The following is a 21,910-nucleotide window of genomic DNA, read 5'->3' as shown; positions in this document are numbered from 1 at the left end:
CATCATATAGACTAGGGTTTATTCAATTTTAAGCATATGTACATTTATGTGGTTTAGTTTGGTTTATGCAATTTAGGTTTGGTTTGGTTGCATCTAATTCGGTTTTATATAAATAACCGAAAAAACTAATTACGGTTAAAAAAAAGTTAAACTTGTTAAGTAGTATCAGAGCATTGGAAATTACATCAGATAGAAGAACACAAATATAATTAATGGATCTTTTTCACATCTTGTTACGGTTAAAGTTGTAAGAATTATTGGTTGAACATAGAGGCAACGAGAGATGCGTGATACATGAAAACAAAAGACATGGCTCTAGAAAGGCAAAGCAACATGTAATATCTTCTTTTCTAAACTTTGAAGGGATATATGTCCAAGTTGCAGTGAATGATTCCCTTTAACCATGGAGAAAATCAATGAAATAATTGTGTTTCTTACCACACACTTTATCCTTGATTGTTTGCTTACCACAATTACAACTATTACCAAAATAATGTAAGTCACATAGCTTGCGACTCTTCTTCCATTTATGAATTTGTCATTATATATGCTCGTAATACATAATTCACCCACGAGTCCTCCATCAATTCCGCAATGTATATAAGTAAATACCAACGAAAGTTCCAAACTAAGCAATTTGTTTTTAACGATCCATTCTACAATATGACAAATATTTCCTTCCGTAGAAATAATCATGCATTTACTAAATAATTTAGTAACGTTTTCTTAAGGGTGATAACACATTTTTTTATGGAGCGCTCAACCTATCTTCGTTTATTGACTTCGCAAAATAGTTAATGGAGAAGGCAGAGTGACTCGTGAGCTTGGCAGATCCATTAGATGTTGTCAAGAAAAAGCAGAAAGTTCTTCCCTCTTCTTTAAGTCACCCATTAATTTCATATATATATGTATACACACATATATGTATACATGTTGCATTTAATTTATATACATATTAACACATCTATAAAAGAGAGCATAAGATTCAGAGAGATCTATAGAAAGAGAGCGAGAGAGAGAGAGAGAGAGAGAGATGGGTAGGCCTCCATGCTGTGACAAGATAGGGATCAAGAAAGGACCATGGACGCCTGAAGAAGACATCATTCTTGTTTCTTACATCCAAGAACATGGCCCTGGAAACTGGAGATCTGTTCCCACCAACACTGGTCATCATCTTTCTTATAACATATATGTTTTCTTCTAGTGTTTTTATTTTATTTTTTTTGTATGTGTCCTGATGTTTGTATCTTTGCTTTTAAAAGGGTTACTGAGATGCAGCAAAAGCTGTAGACTGAGATGGACAAATTATCTGAGACCTGGAATTAAACGCGGAAACTTTACTCCTCATGAGGAAGGAATGATCATTCACTTGCAAGCCTTATTGGGTAACAAGTAATCTAAGAACAAAAGCATCTAAATCTCTTCATCTTTTCAATAATGTTTTTGATTAATTATCTTGAAGATCACATATGAACCCTAAAATCGGCTTATTGTCTATTTGTGGATGTGGATTGGAAAAAAAAAGATGGGCGTCCATAGCTTCATATCTACCACAGAGAACGGATAATGATATCAAGAACTACTGGAACACACATTTGAAGAAGAAGCTCAACAAGTCAGAGTGTGACGCTGAGAGAAGCAGATCATCAGAGAACATCACGTTGCAAACTTCTGCCTCAAGAAACACCATTAAGCATAGATCTACCTATGCTTCAAGCACTGAAAACATTTCCCGCCTTCTTGAGGGTTGGATGAGAGCATCCCCAAAGAGTAGCGCAGCTAATCATCAGACGAACAGTCTCATCGATCATCAAAATCATCAGTCTCCATACGAACAGCTACAAGGTTCTTGGGAACAAGGTCATCATAGCAAAATAAGAAGCAATGGGGATGATCATCAGGACTTTGGTGTTGGTCCAAAGATTTCAGCTGAGAATAACATCGGTGGTGATCATGAAGATGGTGGTGATGATGATGATGAGGATCATAATAATGCTGCTACTCCACCATTGACATTTATTGAGAAATGGCTTTTGGAGGAAACAAACACTGGGGTTCAAATGGAAGAGATGAACCACTTGATGGAGCTCTCTAATATGCTTTAATTGTGACCTATTCTCCTTTATTTTTTCTTTTCCCTTGTGAATCTTATTAAATGAGACTGCTAATTTTTATATAGAAAAATAAAGAAACCAAAAGACATAATATCACATGTTTATTGGTTTCTCTAAGATATATCATATACTATGTAGTTAAAATGCTCACTGCATAAGTTGTAACTAATCTAAACTTGTTTACTACTCATTTATATGAATAAAATCCAGCCTAATTAGACTCTCATGATTATAAGTATGATTAGAGAGCTTATGCTCGCAAATCGCATCAGTTTGAGCAACGTTAATAGAATGTGAAAAAATCTTGGGAACTCGATCGTGTTGCCATATAGTCCATAAAAAACAAGATGGATGAGGACTTGAGGAGATGTATTAAAAGCTTTATTTCATACATACAGAAAAATGAATCAGAAAAAATAATGAATTAGAGAAATGTAGGACCTCCATAGCTAATTAAGGATGGATAAGTGTAAATGAAAGAGATGAAGCCACACGTAATTATCGCTCTGGTAAGTCACAATCTTCTTCTCTCTCAAACTTGTTGAGAATTTAGCATTGATTTATTAAATACACAATGCATTATCCTTCTTCCGTTTACATATATATATACAATTCTCTCCATGAAAAGAATTAAATACAACTATGGCCCTTAATGACGACGTCTGAGCTCTCTCTCTAGGTATTGTAGCACTGGACAACCAAATAAAGCTATCGTTTACGGCTCCTAATCTCACTACGTAGGGCCGCTAATAATAATGATAACTAAATCCATTAAAAATTAACAATCAAATGCGAAGTCAAAAATGATCAACAAAGAAAGTGAGTATAAAAAAAGATGTTAACAACAAACATATTTTTACCATGGTAAAAAGTGTTATATATATTATTTATTTTGTGTTTAAATGGTTTCTCATCAAATCATAACAATTGTTTAATCGCCAACTAAGCCATATTTTTTGTTTTTTTTTTGTTGTTGTACAGTATTATCCATACAAGAAAAGATTCATACAACTACACTAATTTGTTTTTAGTTATTCAACAAATACCCTAATAAAATAAATTATATTCCTATTTTTTTTTTGTTTAAAAAAGTGTCTACACACAAAACCTTTCATATCAAAATTGCAACTTTCGGCAGCCGTTTTTGGAATCAGTAGCCGTCCCTCTTTCCCCACATCTTCTTCACTTTCAATCTTTTTTTTTTTTTTGGGGTGAATACTTCACTTTCAATCTTTGCCTAACCTATTTAATTATTATTCGTAAGAAAACAAACAAAAAAAAAATATATTACGACTTTAATACCAATATATTACGACTTTTTTTGTTCTTTTTCTGAAGTCAGTTTCGACTATGTATGTTAATCCCCACTGTGGTTCGGTCGATATCGATTAAATAGAAATAGATCGATGGCAACTCATTCAATAATGTCTAAATTTATTAATTTTAAAATTTAGTGATTGAATTGTGAAGACTACGTGCAGCAGTCCTTGCTGGGTCTCTTTTTTTGGTTTTTTTTAAAAAAAAAATATATATTCCTTATATACTACAAGCGAATGGGATCATCAATGTTGTTTTCTGGGAACGTCTCTCTCAAAAAACACAACTTTACTTACTTATATTTTTTTGGAATTTTCACCGTCAACTCTGTTATTCAAACTCCGATCCCAATATATACTCTGTTACTTCCTATGTCTCTGGTGATCCTCTTATGATTTTTAAAAAGGTTAGATTTTTATTATACTGAAGAGCTTACTTTTGTTGATCATATAGATCTATCTATCTATATATAAACTTAGAGCTTTGGTGGATCTTTCATTCTAATTTTTTTGACTTGTGCTCAAATTTGTAAGTTGAGCTGTCCATTCTTCTTTTAGATCTCTTTTTTTTTTTTTTTGGGGTGGCAATCTTTTTGTAGGAGGAATCTAGTTTTGCTTCAATTGCTGACTTGAGAAAAATATTGATCTTCCTGTAACTGGAGAAACATACTAATTAAGGACCAATATCTGTATGTCTTGCTTTGATTCTGTTTTTGGTCAACTTCCTGTTCTTGTCTCTGTTTTTTTTTTTTTTTTTTGTAAATCGGATTGGATTCTTGAAATTAGCTGTCACGAATCAGGCTCTGTCATTGTGTACTTTCAAAGTTTGTTTCATTATCTCTTGCTGTATTCAAGAAACCCTCCCGAAGGCTTGGATTATGATATCTCATATCCTTTTTGAGTAGAATCTTTGATATCATTAATTCAATATTTTGTTTTTTCTCATTGATGCAGATTTGAAGCCTGATTGATTCTTGATCTTATGTTTCTACAAGAAGATGGCTACTAGACAAATGTCTGCAGTCAAATCACAGATGGGTTCCCGGAGTTTCACTAGAGCTTTGGCTTTTGCCTTTAATGAGTGGCTACTGATGTTGATGCTCTTTGTCAACTCCATATTCTCCTACGTGATCGCTAGGTTTGCAGATTACTCTGAGCTTCAGTCTCCATGTTTGATGTGTTCAAATCTTGATCATATTCTCGGGAGGACTAAACATTTGAAGAAACCTCATTGGGATATGATCTGCTCTAAACACAAATCAGAAATCTCGTCGTTGGTTTACTGTCACGCTCATGGGAAGCTTGTTGATGTCCGGGGAATGTGCGAGACTTGTCTTTTCTCCTTTGCTACAACCAATAAGTCAAACGCTGAAACTTACAGATTGTTGGTTGGTAAATTGGGTGATAATTCTTACTTTGGATCCAAGACTGATCGAAGCACAAATCCGAATTGCTCTAAACTTACAGATTGTACATGTTGTAATCAGCTTTGGGGGACTCAAACCGCTGCTGCTACTCAGGTGGCTGAACGAGAAATGCTACCCAAGTTTGGTTTACTTAGTAAAGTAAGAACCGGGAAGCAGTCTACGCCCAAGAAAAGTGTCAGGTTCAATCATTTGCCTGATGTTGGGTACACTGAGCTCAAGATTCATCCAGATACTGAATCAGAAGCTGTATTTCCAGATAATGAACCAAAGCAAGAATCTTCACTCAGTGATATGCCTCATGTTGGGTTCAATGAGCCCAAGATTGGTTTGGTTGGTGTTTTGAGAACCGAGGAACAATCTACACCCAAGAAAAATGTTAGGTTCAATCATTTGCCTGATGTGGGGTACTCTGAGCTTAAAGTTCATTCAGATACTGAATCAGATGCTGTATTTTCAGAAGATGAAGGTGTCATCGTTAAAGAAGAGGGTCATAAGTTTCATACCGTGGATCTTCAGACTCCTCCAATTATCACCTTGCCTTATGATTTGGCTACCGACAAGCTGCTGAACCTCGATTTCCATTTGGAGCCTCTGACCACTCAAAATGACCAAGAGGAAGTTCAGTTGCAAGAGATCAATTGGAGAACTTATTCCTCATTTCCTAAGTTTATTCCAGTTGATGGTGTGCCTGAAACACCAGAGAAGGTGTTGAAGGAGGAAGAGATCATTTCTTCAGATGATCTTTTCTTAACATCACGCGCCATAGAACATTTTGCAGCTGTTTCAAAGGAGAAAGAAGAGACAATTCGCCTCCACGATATTACTTCAACACCAGATTTCATGGAACATCCTGAGAATGCCTCTGTAATGGAGGAGACTGAGCTTCTTTGCCTTAATGATGTTACTTCAACATCATGCGCCATGAAACATTCTGAAGTTTTTCTAAAGGGCAATGAAGAGCCAATTCACGTCCAAGATATATCTTTAACACCAGAGTTTAAGGAAAATCCTGCACATGCCTCTGTAATGGAAGAGACTGAGCTTATTTGCCTCAATGATGTTACTTCAACATCACGCACCATGGAACATTCTGCAGCTGTTTTAAAGGAGAATGAAGAACCAATTCACCTTCACGATACTACTTTAACATCAGATTCTATGGAGAATCCTGAAAATGCTTCCTTAACGGAAGAGACTGAGCTTATCTGCCTCAATGATGTTACTTCAACATCACACACGATGGAATATTCTGCAGCTGTTTCAAAGGAGAAAGAAGAGCCGATTCACCGCCAAGATATTTCTTTAACGTCAGATTTGAAGGAAAATCCTGCAAATGTCTCCTTAAAGGAAGAGACTGAGCTTATTTGCCTCAATGATGTTACTTCAACATCAAAGGCTGCTGAAACTCCTGAAGATGTCTTTAAAGGAATTGAACTTATGCCCCTCCATGATGTTTCTCTAGACGAGGTTCCTGAATCACTCACTCCAAATGAAACCTCTGTTGAGATGTCGAGGGAGAGGGACACAGACCAAGCTGATATTACCTCCCTGGAATCTGAATATATAGTTGTACCATCTCCAAATTCCATCGAAAACTGTAAGTTTAAACTCCCATGGAATGCAATGACTCTTTGTTTTCTTCTCCAGTAAGCTTTATAGCTTTGGATCTCTAATCAGGCAAATGAATTTTCATATCAGGTGTATCAGACAACAGGGAAATGCAAGAGACATCTCTTACAGGCTCTTTATTGTCTGAAATGGCTCCACGGAACGTCGCTTCTCACACACAAGCAGCTATTGAGTCAGAATCTTCTTCATTCAACTCAATGTCGGTGGCAGCTGAAACAAACCAATATTCAGGGGAGTTACTGGATCTTGCGGATGCATACAATATCGTTGTAGGTAATGAGAGCAACAACGATAGTAATGGAAGAGAACAAATAGAGAACTGGATGAAGAAAGATACATCTAGAGTTAGCGAAGACCTGAAAGCACTTCTTACTCAAATATCAGCTTCTCGTGGGATAGAGTTTTTGTCGCCTAGAGATGTAAGCCCCAAGATATCTGTTAACAGTAGTGATCAGGATACAAAGAACCTAGATCATGATATGCAGCTGCTAATTCAGAAGAGAATGCTCGAAAGGAACGAGAGCAACTTATCTTTGGAAGGAGTTTCTGTGAGTGAAATCGAGGGAGAAAGTGAGAGTGATCGGTTGAAAAGGCAGGTTGATTACGATAGGAAACTGCTGACTGGTTTATATAAAGAATTGGAGGAAGAAAGAAGCGCTTCAGCGGTTGCTACAAACCAAGCAATGGCTATGATTACGAGGTTGCAGGAAGAGAAAGCGTCGTTCCAAATGGAAGCTTTGCAGAACCTGAGGATGATGGAAGAGCAAGCGGAGTATGATATGGAAGCAATACAGAGATTGAATGATTTACTTGTTGAGAGAGAAAAAGTTATTCAAGATTTAGAAGCTGAGATTGAATACTTCCGGGACCAGACCCCGCAGAAGAAGGATAAGCTAGATGTTGCAGAACAGGTCACTGAAATGGATTCGCCTAGTGAGGGAATGAGCAACAAGATACAGAGTTGTTTAGTTGGGTTTGAAGAAGAGAGATTATATATCACTAGTTGTTTGGAGAAGATTGAAAACAGAGTAACTGGCGAGGCTCATGGCGATAATCTACCAGCAGAAGAATCTGTTTCTGAGCTACAGGAGAGAGTAGAGAGGCTGAAGGGAGATTTATACTTCCTAGAACAGGTTATGAACTCTCTCGGGCACGGGAATGAAGGCATGCAATTTGTCAAGGAAATAGCTTCCCATTTGCAAACTCTGCGGACTCTCAGCATGAAAAGACAAGAACACACAGAGAGTTGATGCCGCGTAACAACCTTCACAAAGGTATGTTCTTTCTGCTTTTTGATTTATTTTGTTCATTTGGGTTTTCCAAATCACTTTTATTGCTAAAATATACAAATGTTCTTTTTTATGTGTTAGATTTATTTGTGGAGAGGATATTGTAGAGGAATCTAAAAGAAGTTCACGAGTGGTAAAAAAAAAGCTTAAAGAAAGTGTACAGAATCGTCTTCATGGCCTTTCCCTCTCGTATACCGAATTTTTTACAGTTTCATTTTCGGGTTTGGTGTTCATAATTTCTTGTGGGGGTTGTCACATTCTTTGTGTTTATTTTACATTTTTCTTATAGATTTTGAGTGAAGAGTGAATGTGGGTTGTTCTGAAGTTCTCATTTGAACTTCTTTTTTTTTTTTAGTTAGGTTGATACTTTTGTTTAGCATGTCAAAAGAGTCATGCAACTTTGTTAAAATTGTTGTACATTTCTTGGTTATACGGATGTTAAATTCATAATTCTGTGTTGTGTGTTGGAAAAAAAAATGTTAAAAGTATAGAAACTTGGATTTGGAAAATTATAGAAAGAATTGATGGAGTCATAGTACAAATTTACAAATGATAGTTCAAAGACAAAAAGAAAAGCAAAACCCTAATATCTAATGTTTTTTGTTTTGTTTTGTTAAGGTAATATATATCTAAAATATTTTAACTCTTTGTCTTTTGGAGAAAAAAGGTTTAAGAATAACATGTAAGACCTCCATGCATCTTTTCTCACTTCTTCTTTTAGTTTTAAACATCAATAATCCGTTCTCCTCTGTCTTAACCAACTCCTTAATTAATCTGTCTTAAGTTTCTTTAACTTCTACAACACGTCTTTAGCCCTCAGCCATATTTGTATCATGCTTCCTCTCACTCTTGCACAAATCCATCTCTCACTTCTATGCTTAGTTGGAAGATTGTATCACAGAGCATGCCACAGCTTGTGCCCAATGTCTCAGCCTCATTTTAACCAGTTGAGGACTATCTCCTGAAAATTTATACAATACAACATTTAAATTAAACACCATCATATATACACCTGAGTGAAAAAGTTAGGTTGCTATGTTTATATGTCGACGTCTTAAACGTTGTATGCTAAGGGAAATAGTGAAAATACGTATTATATACCTGGGGACATAACTTTCAAAGAATCAGAGTCGCTTTTAGGACTACCGAAAGAGGAGGAACGGTCTCCAAGGGTAGTAGGTCTGGAGGATGAAGAAGATCCACCACTGCCTGGTGTAGAAACAGGCGAGATCTGACGAGTCACAGCAAAGTAAAGGTCCAATGCAGGCAAAGTAGTTGTAAGTTGTTGCCCTTGTTCCTCGTTAAACCCGAACCCTAACTCAATAGAGCCTTTGAGCTCACTCAAGTCCTCGTCCGTCAAGTCTTCACCTCCTTCGTTATGCTTCTCAAGGTGAAGCATCTGGCGACGGCGACGCTCCCATGCGACGTCTCTTTTTGTCTCTAACATGGAGAGTTGCTTCGAGAGACGTTTTTTAGCCTTAACTCTCGGTGGTTCCAGTGGCATCTTTTGAAGCTCTTCTACTTCACTATCGTAGAGCGATGAGGACGATGAGGTTGATAAACTCAATGCTTCTCCAACCCTCACCATTGTTCTATGTCGGTAATATTAGAACTATCAGGCACGTTTATGATTATATATCACAAGATGTTAACCTTTTGTGCCTTCTTGTACAAGTTAGGTCATATCTGCATTTTTTTTTTCTTTTTGTACAAGTTAGCTCATGTATGGAAGGAATCAGGGAACAATAAGAACTTGAATAACACAAGAAGTTGTGACAAGTTGAGGAAAGTGCTTTGAATATCTCTTACGTTTTTTTTTTGATGGTGCGGACCGTGCCGAGATGGAGCACGGCCGGCACAAAAGAGTAGTGTACAACGAAAGAGAGGAGATTGAATGATCCGAAGGATTTTTGTGAGAATCCAAGATATCTCTCTCCCTCGAAACGATTCTTCGAGGAAGAAGAAAAGGGCGAAGAAGTTTTTTCTGTTTGGTTAATTGTATGAATGTAGAGAAGAGATAGGGGTTTCTGGTGAACTTTAATGGTGGAATATTACAAAACACAGAGAAAAAACTGAGTTCTTGCAGTTTCTACCGCACATATTGTATTGTTTAAAAGTAGGGGTTTTTGGAATTTTCTTTTGCAAATAATGAGGGGATCCCACTGTTAAATGCCTGGGGGGAATCTGTAACTTGTTTTTTATTCTTTAGAGAATCCAAAAACAAACCTTTATGGTTTTTTTTGTTAGACTAACCAACTCTTCCTTTATTTAGGTTTTTAGTCAACGGCTCATCATCATGTTGTAAAAAACTTTTATTTGTTCGTCGTCTAAACAAGTGAAACACAAATACAAATACAAATACAAAAAAAAACATATATTTGATAAATGATCACTTAATTCACATCCAACAGACATGATTTATGTTACACAACTTTAGGAATCCAATAATCAAATAGAGCAAATACCCAATTCAAACTACGGTAAAACCTCTATAAATTAATAATATTGGGACCATGAAAATCTATTAATTTATAGAGGTTTTAATTTTTCGATAAATTGATAATTGGCTTTCCTAATTTGGTAAAAAAAATTAAAAATAAGATTTAATCGTTATAACTAATATTTTTATAATTCAATTACAAGGAAAATAATAATTATAATGTTTTGAATATAACACTCAAAGATTTTTATATAGTAAAAATATTAAAAATGAACTCTAATGAAAATTGATATGTATATATATACATATATCTAGATAATCTTATATAATTATTAATTTCTATTATTGATGGGACTATATATTTACAAAAGATTTTCAAAAAAATTATTATCTTATTATGTTATTGAATTGTGTCCAAAATTACACTAGTCCTATCTTGGGATCGGAAAAAAATATTAATTTATAGAGATCATTAATTTATCGAGTATTAATTTATAGACGTTATACTATAGACCGATTTTGTTTTATATTGGGTTAAAAATGTTAAAGTTAATGTGTCCCAATTTTTTCTAAACACTAGGTTTTAAAAAAAACAAAAAATAAAAATAAAAATAAAAACAAAACCAGAGCTGTATGAGAGTATGACTGTATCCGAATCAATTAGAACAAAAAAAAAAAAAAAAAAAAAAAATCATAATTTGACGTTAAAACCCTAAACCGGGAAAGACCAGAATTGGACCAATCCTAAATCCTAAAATCTAAATGGTTTTGAAGAAAACTCTAAAAGGTACAGTGTCCTGTCCCAACTCCGTTCTCTTGAAAGTTGAAACGACGACTAGACCTTCTTTCTCTTCTCGATTTGTCTAAAAAAACGAAACGAAAAATGCAGCAGCAAGTGAGAAAATCTCGATCTCAATCTCAATCTCAATCTCAGGATCCTTGTCCTCAATTAAGTTTCGGGGTATGGTAATATAAATGTGTGCGAATAATTGTTTGATGTGGTGCGCAGGGGAGTAAGAGTGGATCTGAGATGGAGGTGACTTGGGAGGACCAGCAGAACATTAACACCTTCAGCCGTTTGAACAACAGATTCCACGACCTCGATGACGAAATCAAATCCGCCAAGGTTTTTTTTTTTTTTTTTTTGGCTTTCGATTTTGTTTCCCTACGCCATTTTAGGGTTTTTTTTTTTTTTGGCTTTCTCTGTTCAGCTCACTAAAGAACCAACCCACACTTTCGGGAGACTTCTGATTAAGCTATGAATTTGTCTAATTGCAATGATTCTGAGCATTGATAAGTGTTGTTGTTCTAGTTTTGGATCATGATATGAAGATTCTTGGGACAACTCTTGATTTTTTTTGATTGGTATAACTTATAATTACTTGATCCCGGATAATCACCCCACTAGAGAATTTCCTGTACTCGTATTTCTATCTCAACCTTTGCATACTCTTTAGGTTGTAGCAATCTACTGTAACATATGCTTTTACCAATTGGTCCCATTCTGTGCCGTCATTAGTAACAAAACGTCTGAACCCGCATCAATCCGTATCCCTCTCACAGCTCCCTTTTGTTTCTCATCTTCGTTGGTGAAATATATGTTTTCTAGGGTCTATCAGATCATTGTACTTAGCTATTGTAGTGGTATTGACAGTTCAGCAACAATCTGTACTTAATCATCATAACTAAATGATGTCCTTCTATGGAACTTGTAGTGAGCCTGGAATTGTTTTTTATCTTTGCTTCCCTGTTTCTGAGTTCAAGCTTCCTTTGTCTAGGAGTGGTACAAGATCTTTGGATGTGAGGAGACAAAATAGATGTGGGACTTTTCAGTAGATTGTGGATCCTTGTTTTGCTCGTTTGTTCCATTTGGAGAATATTACAGGGATTCTACTTTGTTTACTGTATCTAGTAGCTTGATTGATCAAAAGTATTGGTTATTGCAGGAAAAGTGTGATAACTTAGAGGATGCAGGGAACGAGTTGATCCTTGCTGATGAGGAGATGGTGAGGTTTCAAATCGGAGAAGTGTTTGCTCATTTGCCCAGAGACGAGGTAGAAACAAGGATAGAAGAGATGAAAGAGGCGACCTGCAAAAGCCTTGAGAAGCTCGAGGAAGAGAAGGTATCAATAGTGTCACAAATGTCTGCGTTGAAGAAGGTCTTGTATGCTAAGTTCAAGGATTCCATCAATCTTGAAGAAGATTAATACAAGATCCAAACTTGTCCTCTTTCAGTTTGAAGATTATACACTTGAGTGTTGTAGACCAAAGGCAGAATTCTCAAAATTTAACATACTGGTTTTGTTCTCTATTGGAATTTCATCTGGTTAAATGCATAAGCTGTGTGTGACAGGGTTGGGTTGCATCAGATGTTCTTGGATGTAATGTAATCTATAATTGGATCCAATACTAATCGAAGCCACTTTCATTTCCATAACACACATTCAAACAAAATCAGGCACGCACGCCATAAATACAATTACAAAAGGATCTTGGAGGTTCCAAAAACAAATTGATAACCGGTTTTACTCAAATTGGGGTATAACTTGATGGTGGCCGGTTTGGACCGGATACGAGGCCACCCTGGCGAGCAGTTTCTTCATCAAGAAACAAATCATCGGTAGCACGGAAAGCGCCGTGAGCTCCGGCGACGAGCAAACCAACGATCAGCGAAACCAGCACGTTTTGGCCTACATCAGTATAAACCAACGCCAGAATCGTTACCAAGCTGAGCAAAACCAGCACGATCCGGTCATCCACTTGTTTCCCAGAAACCACAATCGAATCGTTGGCGTCTCGCGAGAAATAGAGGAGAATCCACCCGATGAAGACGACGATGAAGGCGATCATAGAGATTGGGTGGTAAACTAGGCCGAGGAAAACAATGACGAGAACGGCGAGGGCGTAGTTTCCACGGAAATAAGAGATGTTGTGCCTTAGGCGCGCCATGGCTTCGTCGTATCCTTGAGGGAGAGATAGCGCGGAGAGATCGAGAAGCTGACGCCATGGACGGAGCGTGGAGATCATCGAGTGAGTCGTCTGCTTGGCGCGTGCACTCAACGTCCCGATGATTGTGGTGTCAGAAGAGGATGAAGGTCCGATTCCTCCACCAGCGCCGCCATAACCGTACGGTGGAGGTTTCTGATTCATTGGATTTTGGATTTCGTGTGGGAAGAAACCTTAGAAAATTCACAGATCTGTGTTCAAACGTCAAAAACTTTACTTGGATTTCAAAGAGTCCACGAATTGGGAGTAAGGGACTTGTTCGGATATTATTATTTTCTTTTGGGACCTTGTAGTTTCTTATTATTACAAATAAAACGTCAACAAATAAAACTGTATCGATCGCCTCCATTTTCACACAAATTCACATTTTTTGTCGTAAAATTACACAGTTTGTGTAACGATGGATCTAATTCGAATGTTATTTATTCTATGTTTTTGTTGTAAACTTTTAACCGATAGGAAAAATACAGTTTATAAAAATGGATTAAAAAAGAAAATATTGAAATCTTTTGAACCAATAGGGCTCTTCTTTAGTGAGTATCTGTCTGAATAAAATACCAAACGTTTCACGTCGGTAGGCTTTCTTAGTGATGTCTGGAATTATACAGAAGAAGTTGGCCGCCAATTTTCATATATACAGAAGAAACACAAACACGTTGAAGCTTCTTCATCCATCTTTTATCTCTTTGCTTTGGTTTCGATTGGTTTGGGTCTAGGAGAAGAGACGGAGCCACCACCACCACCAAGTGCTGCAGCTGCCGACTCTACATGTGTCAAAAGATACTCGTAGATCTTCTTCCGTAATCGATCAATTGTTTCTTTAGAGACTTCTTTTAGTCCTTCTTCATCTTCTTTCGACCCAATCTCATCTAACCAATCATTCACACTCTTGAGCTGAGACAGCATCCCAGCGATCTGCCCATTATCAGACAGATTCAGATTCGAAGATGTAATCACGTCAGCGTCCAAGAATCTCTCTACAAAACCCAAAAACCAATCTTGTGAAACCATTTGCAACTTCTCTGCAAGATCAGTTGCCTCGTTCAGACCATTTCCTTTCACCCAGTTTAGCGGTGGAGACTCTGAACCTGCTACTGATGTGGCCTTTTGGCTGCTACTGTTCTCCCTGTGTTTACGAATCATGCCTTGTGCTACGAGTTTAGATCCAATCGTTGGCTTGTTTTGTACACTCCCACGAGGTTTACCGGAGGAATTACTACCCGGGCTCTCAAGTATGATTACAGGTTTGCTCTTGGAGGCAGCAAGTTTGGCTGGTTTGCTAGAGTAGACAGAGAAGGGCGATAAGTTTGTGACCAACGCAGCTTGGACCCACGAGGCTGCCAATTTCTGTTTTTCTGATGCTGCTTTTACAGCTTCCTCGGATTTGTTTTCTTCATTTTCTGGGGAAGACATCGGACAAATTAATCTGGACAATGACTCCGTTACTATTTGAACGTTCTTCAAACCAGAATGGAGTTTCAGGAACTGCTCAACAACTGGCAATGGATCATCTTCCTTCGCTGTTGACATAAGATCGCTGTACATACTACAAAAAAAAGGAAACGCAGAATAAAGTTTAGAAACAACTTAGACGGTAACAGTTACATTCAGAGACAAACATATAAGATATTACGCACATGAGGCATTGGAGTAAGCTCTCAGAAGCAGAGGCTTCTTGCATGGCCTCTATTGCGACACCTTGGGCAGCATCTCTATGCCTCAAGACTTCCTGCAAATATCGACAGCAGCAAGGGCTCAGTAAGCATGATGCCTAAGATGAAAACATAACATGCATAAACTTGCTAAAAATGAAATAAATTTCTAAACAGGTTGTTTTGAACTTTGAAGATTAATTTTCTTAATCACTACAGATGCTTCAAAGCCTAATCATGAAGCAAGCACATATGAGGATCCAAGAGCAGTCAAACCCATACCTGTCCCATCCTCGAAAGAGATGAAGGGAGTGAACTCCACTGGATATTTCCCGCCGCTAATCTTTTACCATTAACAGGGACTTTCACCAAATTCCCAGGCAATCCATTCTCTGCAATAGATTTCTTCTCGACAGATTTAGATTTAGGCCTACTCGTTTTGTCTTTCGTGTCCAGTATTCCGGTTGTCTCGACTTTCTTGGTAGGCTGCATCTTATTTTGCTCCTTCGATGATCTTGCAAATATATTAGCCCTCTCCTGTTTGCTTGGCAACTTCTCACTCGATGTGCTTTTCCGTGCAGCCTAGCAACCAAAAAAAATACAAGCTATATTCAGAAAATTGAAAACAGTAAAAAGTAACAACAAATCAATGTAGTTACAGATGAATTCAGATGGAAAAAAAAAACAAGAAACTGATAAAGAAAACTGGCGAAAATATGATACAAAACCCAAGGAATAGAACCCAATTTCTCAAACAACTGGTTTCAGCTTCAAATCAAGTCATGATGAATAGGAGGAATTGTCTAAATGCCACTTCACATGTCTAAAAAAGTACTCTTTTGCAAACAAACAAAACAAGAAAGATAAAAGTTCAAAAAAACTTACTGTTAAATTCCGGGAATCAGGGGTTATATCACGTCTGGAAAGGGTAGATTTAGATCTATCTGAACTCCTGATGTCTAAATTCCCTTCCCAGCTTTTCCTCAACGCCTTAGCTCCAAACTCAATCCCCTGCACAAAATTCTTAATCATGGGAAGCTTTTTCCCCACACTTGGACTCTCCGGTTTGAGAAGAGACCGCCCTTTATCTGCCAACCCCATCCTAAGAGAACCTTTCTCCAATACCTTAGGCTTCACATTCTGTTGCTGCTTAATCCCATTTGCAAACTTCGCAAAAGAATTAGGCAGTGAATAACAACTAGTTGGCGAAGAAGGTATAGACTTAGAACCAGAAGAAGTCTTCAGCTTCCCCAAAGATTCCTTCTTAACATCCAAACTCAAACCCGACTTAGCAGATTTAGCTCGAAATAAAGCAGACGACGGCTTCTTACCCTCAGAAGAAGATTCATCCCTAGAGATACTAACACTCAGTCTATTACCTACTAGTCTCTCACCGTCACTTCCACTCCCATTAGAAACCACTCCTTTCATCACAGGTGCCTTAACTCTCTCTTTGGGTTTCGAATTAGCAGCAGCACCACCATTATCAATAACCTTGTCATCACTAAGAAACCCTAGAGAGTGAGTAGCTACGATATCTTCAGGATCACCAACGCAAGGATGCCTACCAGGAACAGGTCTAACACCACGAAGAATCGGGACAGGGGAAGAAGACTCAACTCTATCGACATGAATGAATTGACCTAATTGGATCTTATCACTAAGAATCAAATCGTCGTGTTCGTCAGGTAAAGAAACGTAAGTGGCGTGAGAGGAATCAGAGACTCTGAGGTAAAAGCCCTGGTTAGGGAAAAGCTCCCCACCGGCTAAGGCGGGCACGATACTGACGACTTGTAATAGAGAGGACCTGTGTTCGCCGGCGATTTTGACGTCGGTGTTCATATGCTGGAGAAGCTTGAGCAAAACACCAGGGACTAGATTCGCCATCTTCGTAGCGCATCACCGACGGGGATCTCAAAGAGACACGTTCTTCAGATCTCAGAAGCAAAACAAAATTGAGTGTGTTTTGTTTGGGTGGATTCCAGTGGAGGTGGGAGGAGGAGAAATCAAAGATAAAAAAAAATTAGCAAAAAACAAATCAAAAGAGAGGGACACAAGTTTTTTTTTTTTAGTATTTAATAGTAATTATTTTTGTTGGGAGAAAGAGTACAGATAGGTTTTGAACAGCAAAAAGCAAGAGGAATGTGAAAATAATGTGAAGAGAGATAGAGAGAGTCGCTGCTGTGTTGGGGTGTTGTTGTGTTGTCTGTGTGTTTTGGTGGTGGTCTATTATTATACACACACTCTCTCTTCTTCTGAAGTACTTCTTACTATAAGCCCCTTTACCTATATTAATTGATATTAAGAATGAGAGAGCAATAAAAGAAGTAAGTAAAGAGTCAGCCTCAGTTTCAGGAGTTGAGAAAAAGATGGCAAACTACTTTCTTTTTTTTTTGTTGCCTTCCGCCTTATGCGGCTACACCACTGCATCTCCCCATTTTACTTGGTACTTTTATCTATCTTTTTCTGTTACCAATACACTTTGTGCAAATGAATTATATTTTATTTTGAGTTTTATACGTTTATTATGAAAAAAATTACTAGAGATTTCACAATATTTATCTTGGGTAAGAAACAAAACTTAGATGATTTGTATTCAAAAAGATGAAAAAATACACCTGAAGGATTTAAGAAGATTTGTTTAGTTAAAAATAAAGAAATCCAAATTTCATGGTTTTATGTGAGATTTGAAATAATTTTACAATAAATCATATCAGCTTCTCTGTAATCTATCAAAATTCCAAAAAATTTAAATTTAATAAAAATTCTCTAAAACCATGATTTCAATACATACCCTGATAATTAGCATAGCTGCATAGTAACAATACTTTTATTACTTTATCAAGTACCCAAGAATAAAGTTGCAGTATCCCAATCAAGTTAAAGTAAAAATCATCGTTTACAGAATATTGTTTTATTTTTCACATTTATTACCAAGCTTACCAAACCCCCTCCAACTGAGCTTTTTAGTCTATAGTGACGATGATTCCTGAACCTTAATCTTGTTACCCTAGCTTTATGCAGATTTTATTCTTGCCGAGTGAACATGAACCCTAGATCTAGGTTTGCAAAAAGTAGCCAAAGTAACCTGCAGCTACCATTTGTGAGTCAATATTTTCTTTATCTTGAGGAAATTTCAAGGCATTGTCTAAAATAAATATAATAGAACATGGATGTGAAGCTGTAACAGTGATAATCATACAACAGAGATTAAGTGAAGTGGAGATGATTATCAAATTCATCATCATCATCCTTCTATTAAGAACTGCTCATAGATATATATCATCATAGCAAAGATGATGAGATCATTACAACGAAAACCATCACCGCTATGCCGAGGTTAACCACAGTATCAACATTTTCAAACTTCTCCAGTTTCTCGTGCAAGTCTACCCGCATTTGTGTATATGGGCATTTTTGCTTCTGCAACAACAAACACAACACCTGATCTCAATTCATCTAGTCAAATCCAGCAAAATCATGAACACAAGCCACAAAGCATGCTCAAGACCCTAACACCAGCTCAAATTCATAATTCAATTCTATTATACAGTATTCTGTATGTAAAGTACTCAAGCCAAAGTATAATAAAATCAGTGAAGAGACAAGGGAGTATAGCCAGTTACCTCAGTTTTCAACTCATCGTTTGGGATGTTTGCCTTCTGAAGCTCATCGTGCTCAGAAAGTTGATTGACTGGCATCTCAGAATTGATCTTATTATTGGACGTTTTACTTGAGAAAGCTTTGTAAACTGAATCAGTATGAATAGTCTCCATAACTGAACCGAAGAAATTTGTGACCGGCACCTAATTTTCCATAATAAGTAAACTTGGAGAATGAGTAATTAATCATCTCAAGACAGTACTGTAGTTCATAAAAAACAGAAACAAACGTCAAACATATCCGGAATGTGCAAGCTTTTCATCTAAATCAATATCGTTTCCGTGATCATGTAATAACAGTGAACTTATGGAAAATCCAAGACTGATCATCCCCCACATAACAAGCAGCTAAAACCTAGGTAACTTGGTCTTGATTTGTCACAACAGAATAGTAATTTAAGCTGACATTAAATAAAAAAACGTCATTGCACAATCAATTCCTCCTTACCTCCGCCAGATGTGGTTGGTAAAGATCAGTCCGGTAGTAGGCAGTAGACATTAGCAGTTTCGGATCGTAGGACCTAAATAAACTGCACAATAGCAAGGGGGAACAAATGTTTGTAGCTCAGAGAGTTCAGTTTAAAAAGGAGTATCAAATCCAACGATGATCCTAAAATTGTCAGACGTAAAAATCCTGAGACAAAGATAACTCGCTAAAATATTACAACTGGTACACACGAAAAGTTCCAAAATATGACCAGAATTTACAAGGGAGTTCAGACAACCAGAAAAGGTTTAGTCAGACATCAAACCATTTATTTGTCTCCTTAGTCAATTCAACAATCACGATGTCGTCATATATAGTTAAAGTGAAAAGAAATATCATATAAAACGTCAGCATAATCTTCGTGACAAGAGTTGCATAGCTATTGTACCTGTTAAGTGATGCATTGTCATAAATATTGAGCCTCTCAAAGAATGCAAGAGTGTAATATGTAAACCGATCAACAACAGATACACCAACCTGTAGCAAAAAAAATATAAGAATTGGGCAGCAATACAATGATAAAAAGAAGAAACAATCCGTAAACAATTTGATGATTTCACTGAAAAATTCCCCCTTGATATTGTAATGGTACTTTCCATTCATGATATAGTGAAAGGCACTTACATCTGAGTCCAGGTGATGGGAATATGAGTTCTCTCCTTTCAGACTGCTACCAATAGCCAAAACACCAGGAGATTGAAGCTACAAAAACAATTGTTTCAGAAAATTAACAACGTCAGAGAAAATTTTCGTACATTGGGAAACATCAACTAGATTAACTGCTGAGAACAAGCTCACATAAACTGTGAATATACTCGGATATTAACATATTAACTCGAAAATGCAGAGCAAAAATAATTTTTTTAGCGTACTGAAATATAGAGACGAAATAATCCTGAAAAAGTGAGTTAAGATGTACCTGATTAAAGAGAGTGGCAGCTTGGCAAGTGTCAACCATTATCATCAGCTCCTTGAATCTGGGCTAGCCAAAAAAATGTCATTAGATAGGCAAAATTTAATTAAGATAGACAAAAATTAATATTGTTTGTTCCATTAAGAAATAGCCCATGGAACAGCCAGATTTGTAAGACAGATATGACTTTCGAAACTCCATAAATGTGAAACACACCTACGCTTCTCTTTCATTTGTTTAACAGCATCTGCTAAATCGTGACTTTGGAGTTCTTCTGCATCTTGAAACTTTAGAAACTCATCACCTCCATGCCCAGTCATGTACAGCAGAATATGGCTACCCTCATCACTGAGAAGACGCTTTGACCTTGGAACAGCATTCTCATGACGCCCAGTCAAAACCCGTAAAAAGTTTTCAACTGTTACCTCATACCCACGATAATCTACCTGAGTGAAAATATTTTCATACAATTAGCCCTTTTTCTGGAAAACATGTCTGTTATATGGGCTGGGAGGACCATAAAAAAAAATTAAAACAAAGTCTATGTGTTGGCTACGAGCAATCTTATGGAAACACAGAGAAAAGAAATCGCAAAATGTAGACAAAAAAAATGATTCTGTGCTTACAAATATGAAGGCTATGATGCAGCTACTTCTAACATACCTACTCTAGAAAGAACCTTCACGACTACATCTCATTGTGCTAAACCTTTGGAGAAGTGTCATTCAACCAGAAATTTACCTCAACGTTATCTCCATACAGGTTAAGTTTGTGGTTTTCATTGTTAAAAACTTGAGCAGGATATTCATTTCTAGCATTACAGGCCATATCATCTGCCAGCATCAGAATAATCCTCTCATCTGGTATTCCAAGTCTCTTGACTGTCCTAGAAACACCAAGTTAAGAAACAAAATATGAAGAGAAGAACCTTCATGAACGGTTATTCCAAGATAAAAGGTTTCAGTTAAGGGAAAACAAAACGAGTTATCACCTATAGAGGGACAGAGTATTGGCCATGTGGCGGTAGTTAAACCTGAGAAATAGCAACCACAACAATAAGTTAATATGGACGAGACATGTAACTTCAGGCAGATAGTTATATAATTTGGTAACTGGAACAGGTTTATCAATCATGCATCCTCTCTCTTATAAGGTCTTTGATTCCTATTTCAATACAAGGAGATGGAACCAACTTGCAATAGATGTGACTCACTTATCAGAAGAACTATATTGATCTGCAGCTTACCAATTGAATTAAATCTACACAAAATCCGAATGAAGAGGAGGAGGAGGGAGTATACCAGAAGCGAGAAGTGCAGACCAAGACAGCCCAGTTGTTCGTGTGAATAGTCGTATCCCCAGAAGAGAAGGCGAACGAGTAGCAGAGAAGCATTACGAGTATAAGAAACTTCATTTTTTAGGAAGAAGAAAATCTGAAACACAAAAAAAAAATTGAAATCGATTATGAGGTTTCCCGAATCTAACTAACAATTTGCGTCTCCGATTAAGATTTGTAGTCTCTAATGCATATGGGTTTCACAGAGATCTACCTAACGAAGTTACCAGCACCAAAGAGAGAGAGAAATGGGTGTCCGCGATGGAACTCCGGTCAAAAGATCAGCGTACCGGCGGAGGCGTGGAAGGGAACAACGGCAAAGAATGGAGCAGACGACGACGACTGAGAGAAAATAATTAAAGCTCTTTGTATATTTTACTTTTTACACAAAGATATTTACTATTTTGACCCCAAAAAAAAAAAGACATCAACTGGTCCGGTTCAGTAAAATTCAGTTTAACCGAGAAATGTCTTAACCATTGAATAATTTATTTAACCCTACTATTAGAGATTAGTTAATTAAGATTTAAGACCTTACATTTTCTTTATATTATAATTTAACTTATTTAATATTTTGATCACCCCCAAAACCCGGTTTACGACCCGGTCAGGTAATTTCTATTTTCGTACAATTTACAC

At 37.0% G+C, this 21,910-nt stretch overlaps 7 protein-coding genes across 10 annotated transcripts; 3 read left to right on the top strand and 4 right to left on the bottom strand.

Moving 5' to 3' along the window:
* Nucleotides 1-766: 766 nt before the first annotated feature.
* On the top strand, nt 767-2,340 carry LOC104739475 (transcription factor MYB60-like). The gene is made up of 3 exons (XM_010459843.3): nt 767-1,166; nt 1,263-1,392; nt 1,526-2,340. The coding sequence occupies exons 1-3, from the start codon at nt 1,034-1,036 to the stop codon at nt 2,103-2,105; spliced, it is 843 nt and encodes a 280-aa protein (XP_010458145.2). The 5' UTR covers nt 767-1,033; the 3' UTR covers nt 2,106-2,340.
* Nucleotides 2,341-3,322: 982 nt separating this feature from the next.
* LOC104767058 (myosin-binding protein 1) lies at nt 3,323-8,162 on the top strand. Its single transcript, XM_087484307.1, has 4 exons — nt 3,323-3,837; nt 4,385-6,454; nt 6,556-7,760; nt 7,857-8,162. The coding sequence occupies exons 2-3, from the start codon at nt 4,429-4,431 to the stop codon at nt 7,734-7,736; spliced, it is 3,207 nt and encodes a 1,068-aa protein (XP_087340433.1). The 5' UTR covers nt 3,323-3,837; nt 4,385-4,428; the 3' UTR covers nt 7,737-7,760; nt 7,857-8,162.
* Nucleotides 8,163-8,261: 99 nt separating this feature from the next.
* Nucleotides 8,262-9,595, bottom strand: LOC104739473 (uncharacterized). The gene is made up of 2 exons (XM_010459840.2): nt 8,877-9,595; nt 8,262-8,736 (listed from the first exon to the last, which is right to left on the bottom strand). Exons 1-2 carry the CDS (start codon nt 9,361-9,363, stop codon nt 8,654-8,656), a joined length of 570 nt encoding a protein of 189 aa, XP_010458142.2. The 5' UTR covers nt 9,364-9,595; the 3' UTR covers nt 8,262-8,653.
* A 1,353-nt stretch (nt 9,596-10,948) lies between these two features.
* On the top strand, nt 10,949-12,652 carry LOC104739472 (prefoldin subunit 4). Its single transcript, XM_010459839.3, has 3 exons — nt 10,949-11,110; nt 11,225-11,341; nt 12,162-12,652. Exons 1-3 carry the CDS (start codon nt 11,099-11,101, stop codon nt 12,420-12,422), a joined length of 390 nt encoding a protein of 129 aa, XP_010458141.1. The 5' UTR covers nt 10,949-11,098; the 3' UTR covers nt 12,423-12,652.
* LOC104739471 (PRA1 family protein E) lies at nt 12,626-13,568 on the bottom strand. The gene has a single exon (XM_010459838.3). The coding sequence runs from the start codon at nt 13,363-13,365 to the stop codon at nt 12,745-12,747; it is 621 nt and encodes a 206-aa protein (XP_010458140.1). The 5' UTR covers nt 13,366-13,568; the 3' UTR covers nt 12,626-12,744.
* Nucleotides 13,569-13,677: 109 nt separating this feature from the next.
* On the bottom strand, nt 13,678-17,340 carry LOC104739470 (protein CORTICAL MICROTUBULE DISORDERING 2). Its single transcript, XM_087484308.1, has 4 exons — nt 15,759-17,340; nt 15,156-15,455; nt 14,859-14,950; nt 13,678-14,767 (listed from the first exon to the last, which is right to left on the bottom strand). Exons 1-4 carry the CDS (start codon nt 16,758-16,760, stop codon nt 13,900-13,902), a joined length of 2,262 nt encoding a protein of 753 aa, XP_087340434.1. The 5' UTR covers nt 16,761-17,340; the 3' UTR covers nt 13,678-13,899.
* A 677-nt stretch (nt 17,341-18,017) lies between these two features.
* LOC104739469 (uncharacterized) lies at nt 18,018-21,657 on the bottom strand. 4 transcript variants are annotated; one of them, XM_087484302.1, is made up of 11 exons: nt 21,486-21,657; nt 21,237-21,368; nt 20,927-20,968; nt 20,677-20,821; nt 20,152-20,381; nt 19,942-19,999; nt 19,647-19,724; nt 19,411-19,499; nt 18,984-19,065; nt 18,500-18,679; nt 18,018-18,296 (listed from the first exon to the last, which is right to left on the bottom strand). In XM_087484302.1, exons 2-11 carry the CDS (start codon nt 21,347-21,349, stop codon nt 18,159-18,161), a joined length of 1,155 nt encoding a protein of 384 aa, XP_087340428.1. In that variant the 5' UTR covers nt 21,350-21,368; nt 21,486-21,657; the 3' UTR covers nt 18,018-18,158. The 4 variants fall into 4 exon arrangements, with proteins under 4 accessions (XP_087340428.1, XP_087340429.1, XP_087340430.1 ...); XM_087484303.1 differs by having other exon boundaries at nt 20,677-20,816; nt 21,486-21,625; XM_087484304.1 differs by having other exon boundaries at nt 20,152-20,377; nt 21,486-21,615.
* Between the last annotated feature and the right edge of the window lie 253 nt (nt 21,658-21,910).

The sequence above is a fragment of the Camelina sativa genome, chromosome 14 (genome assembly GCF_030686135.1).
Source record: "Camelina sativa cultivar CO46 ecotype springtype chromosome 14, ASM3068613v1".
NCBI classification, from domain to species: Eukaryota; Viridiplantae; Streptophyta; class Magnoliopsida; order Brassicales; family Brassicaceae; genus Camelina; species Camelina sativa.
This window is presented reverse-complemented; position numbering and strand designations above follow the sequence as displayed.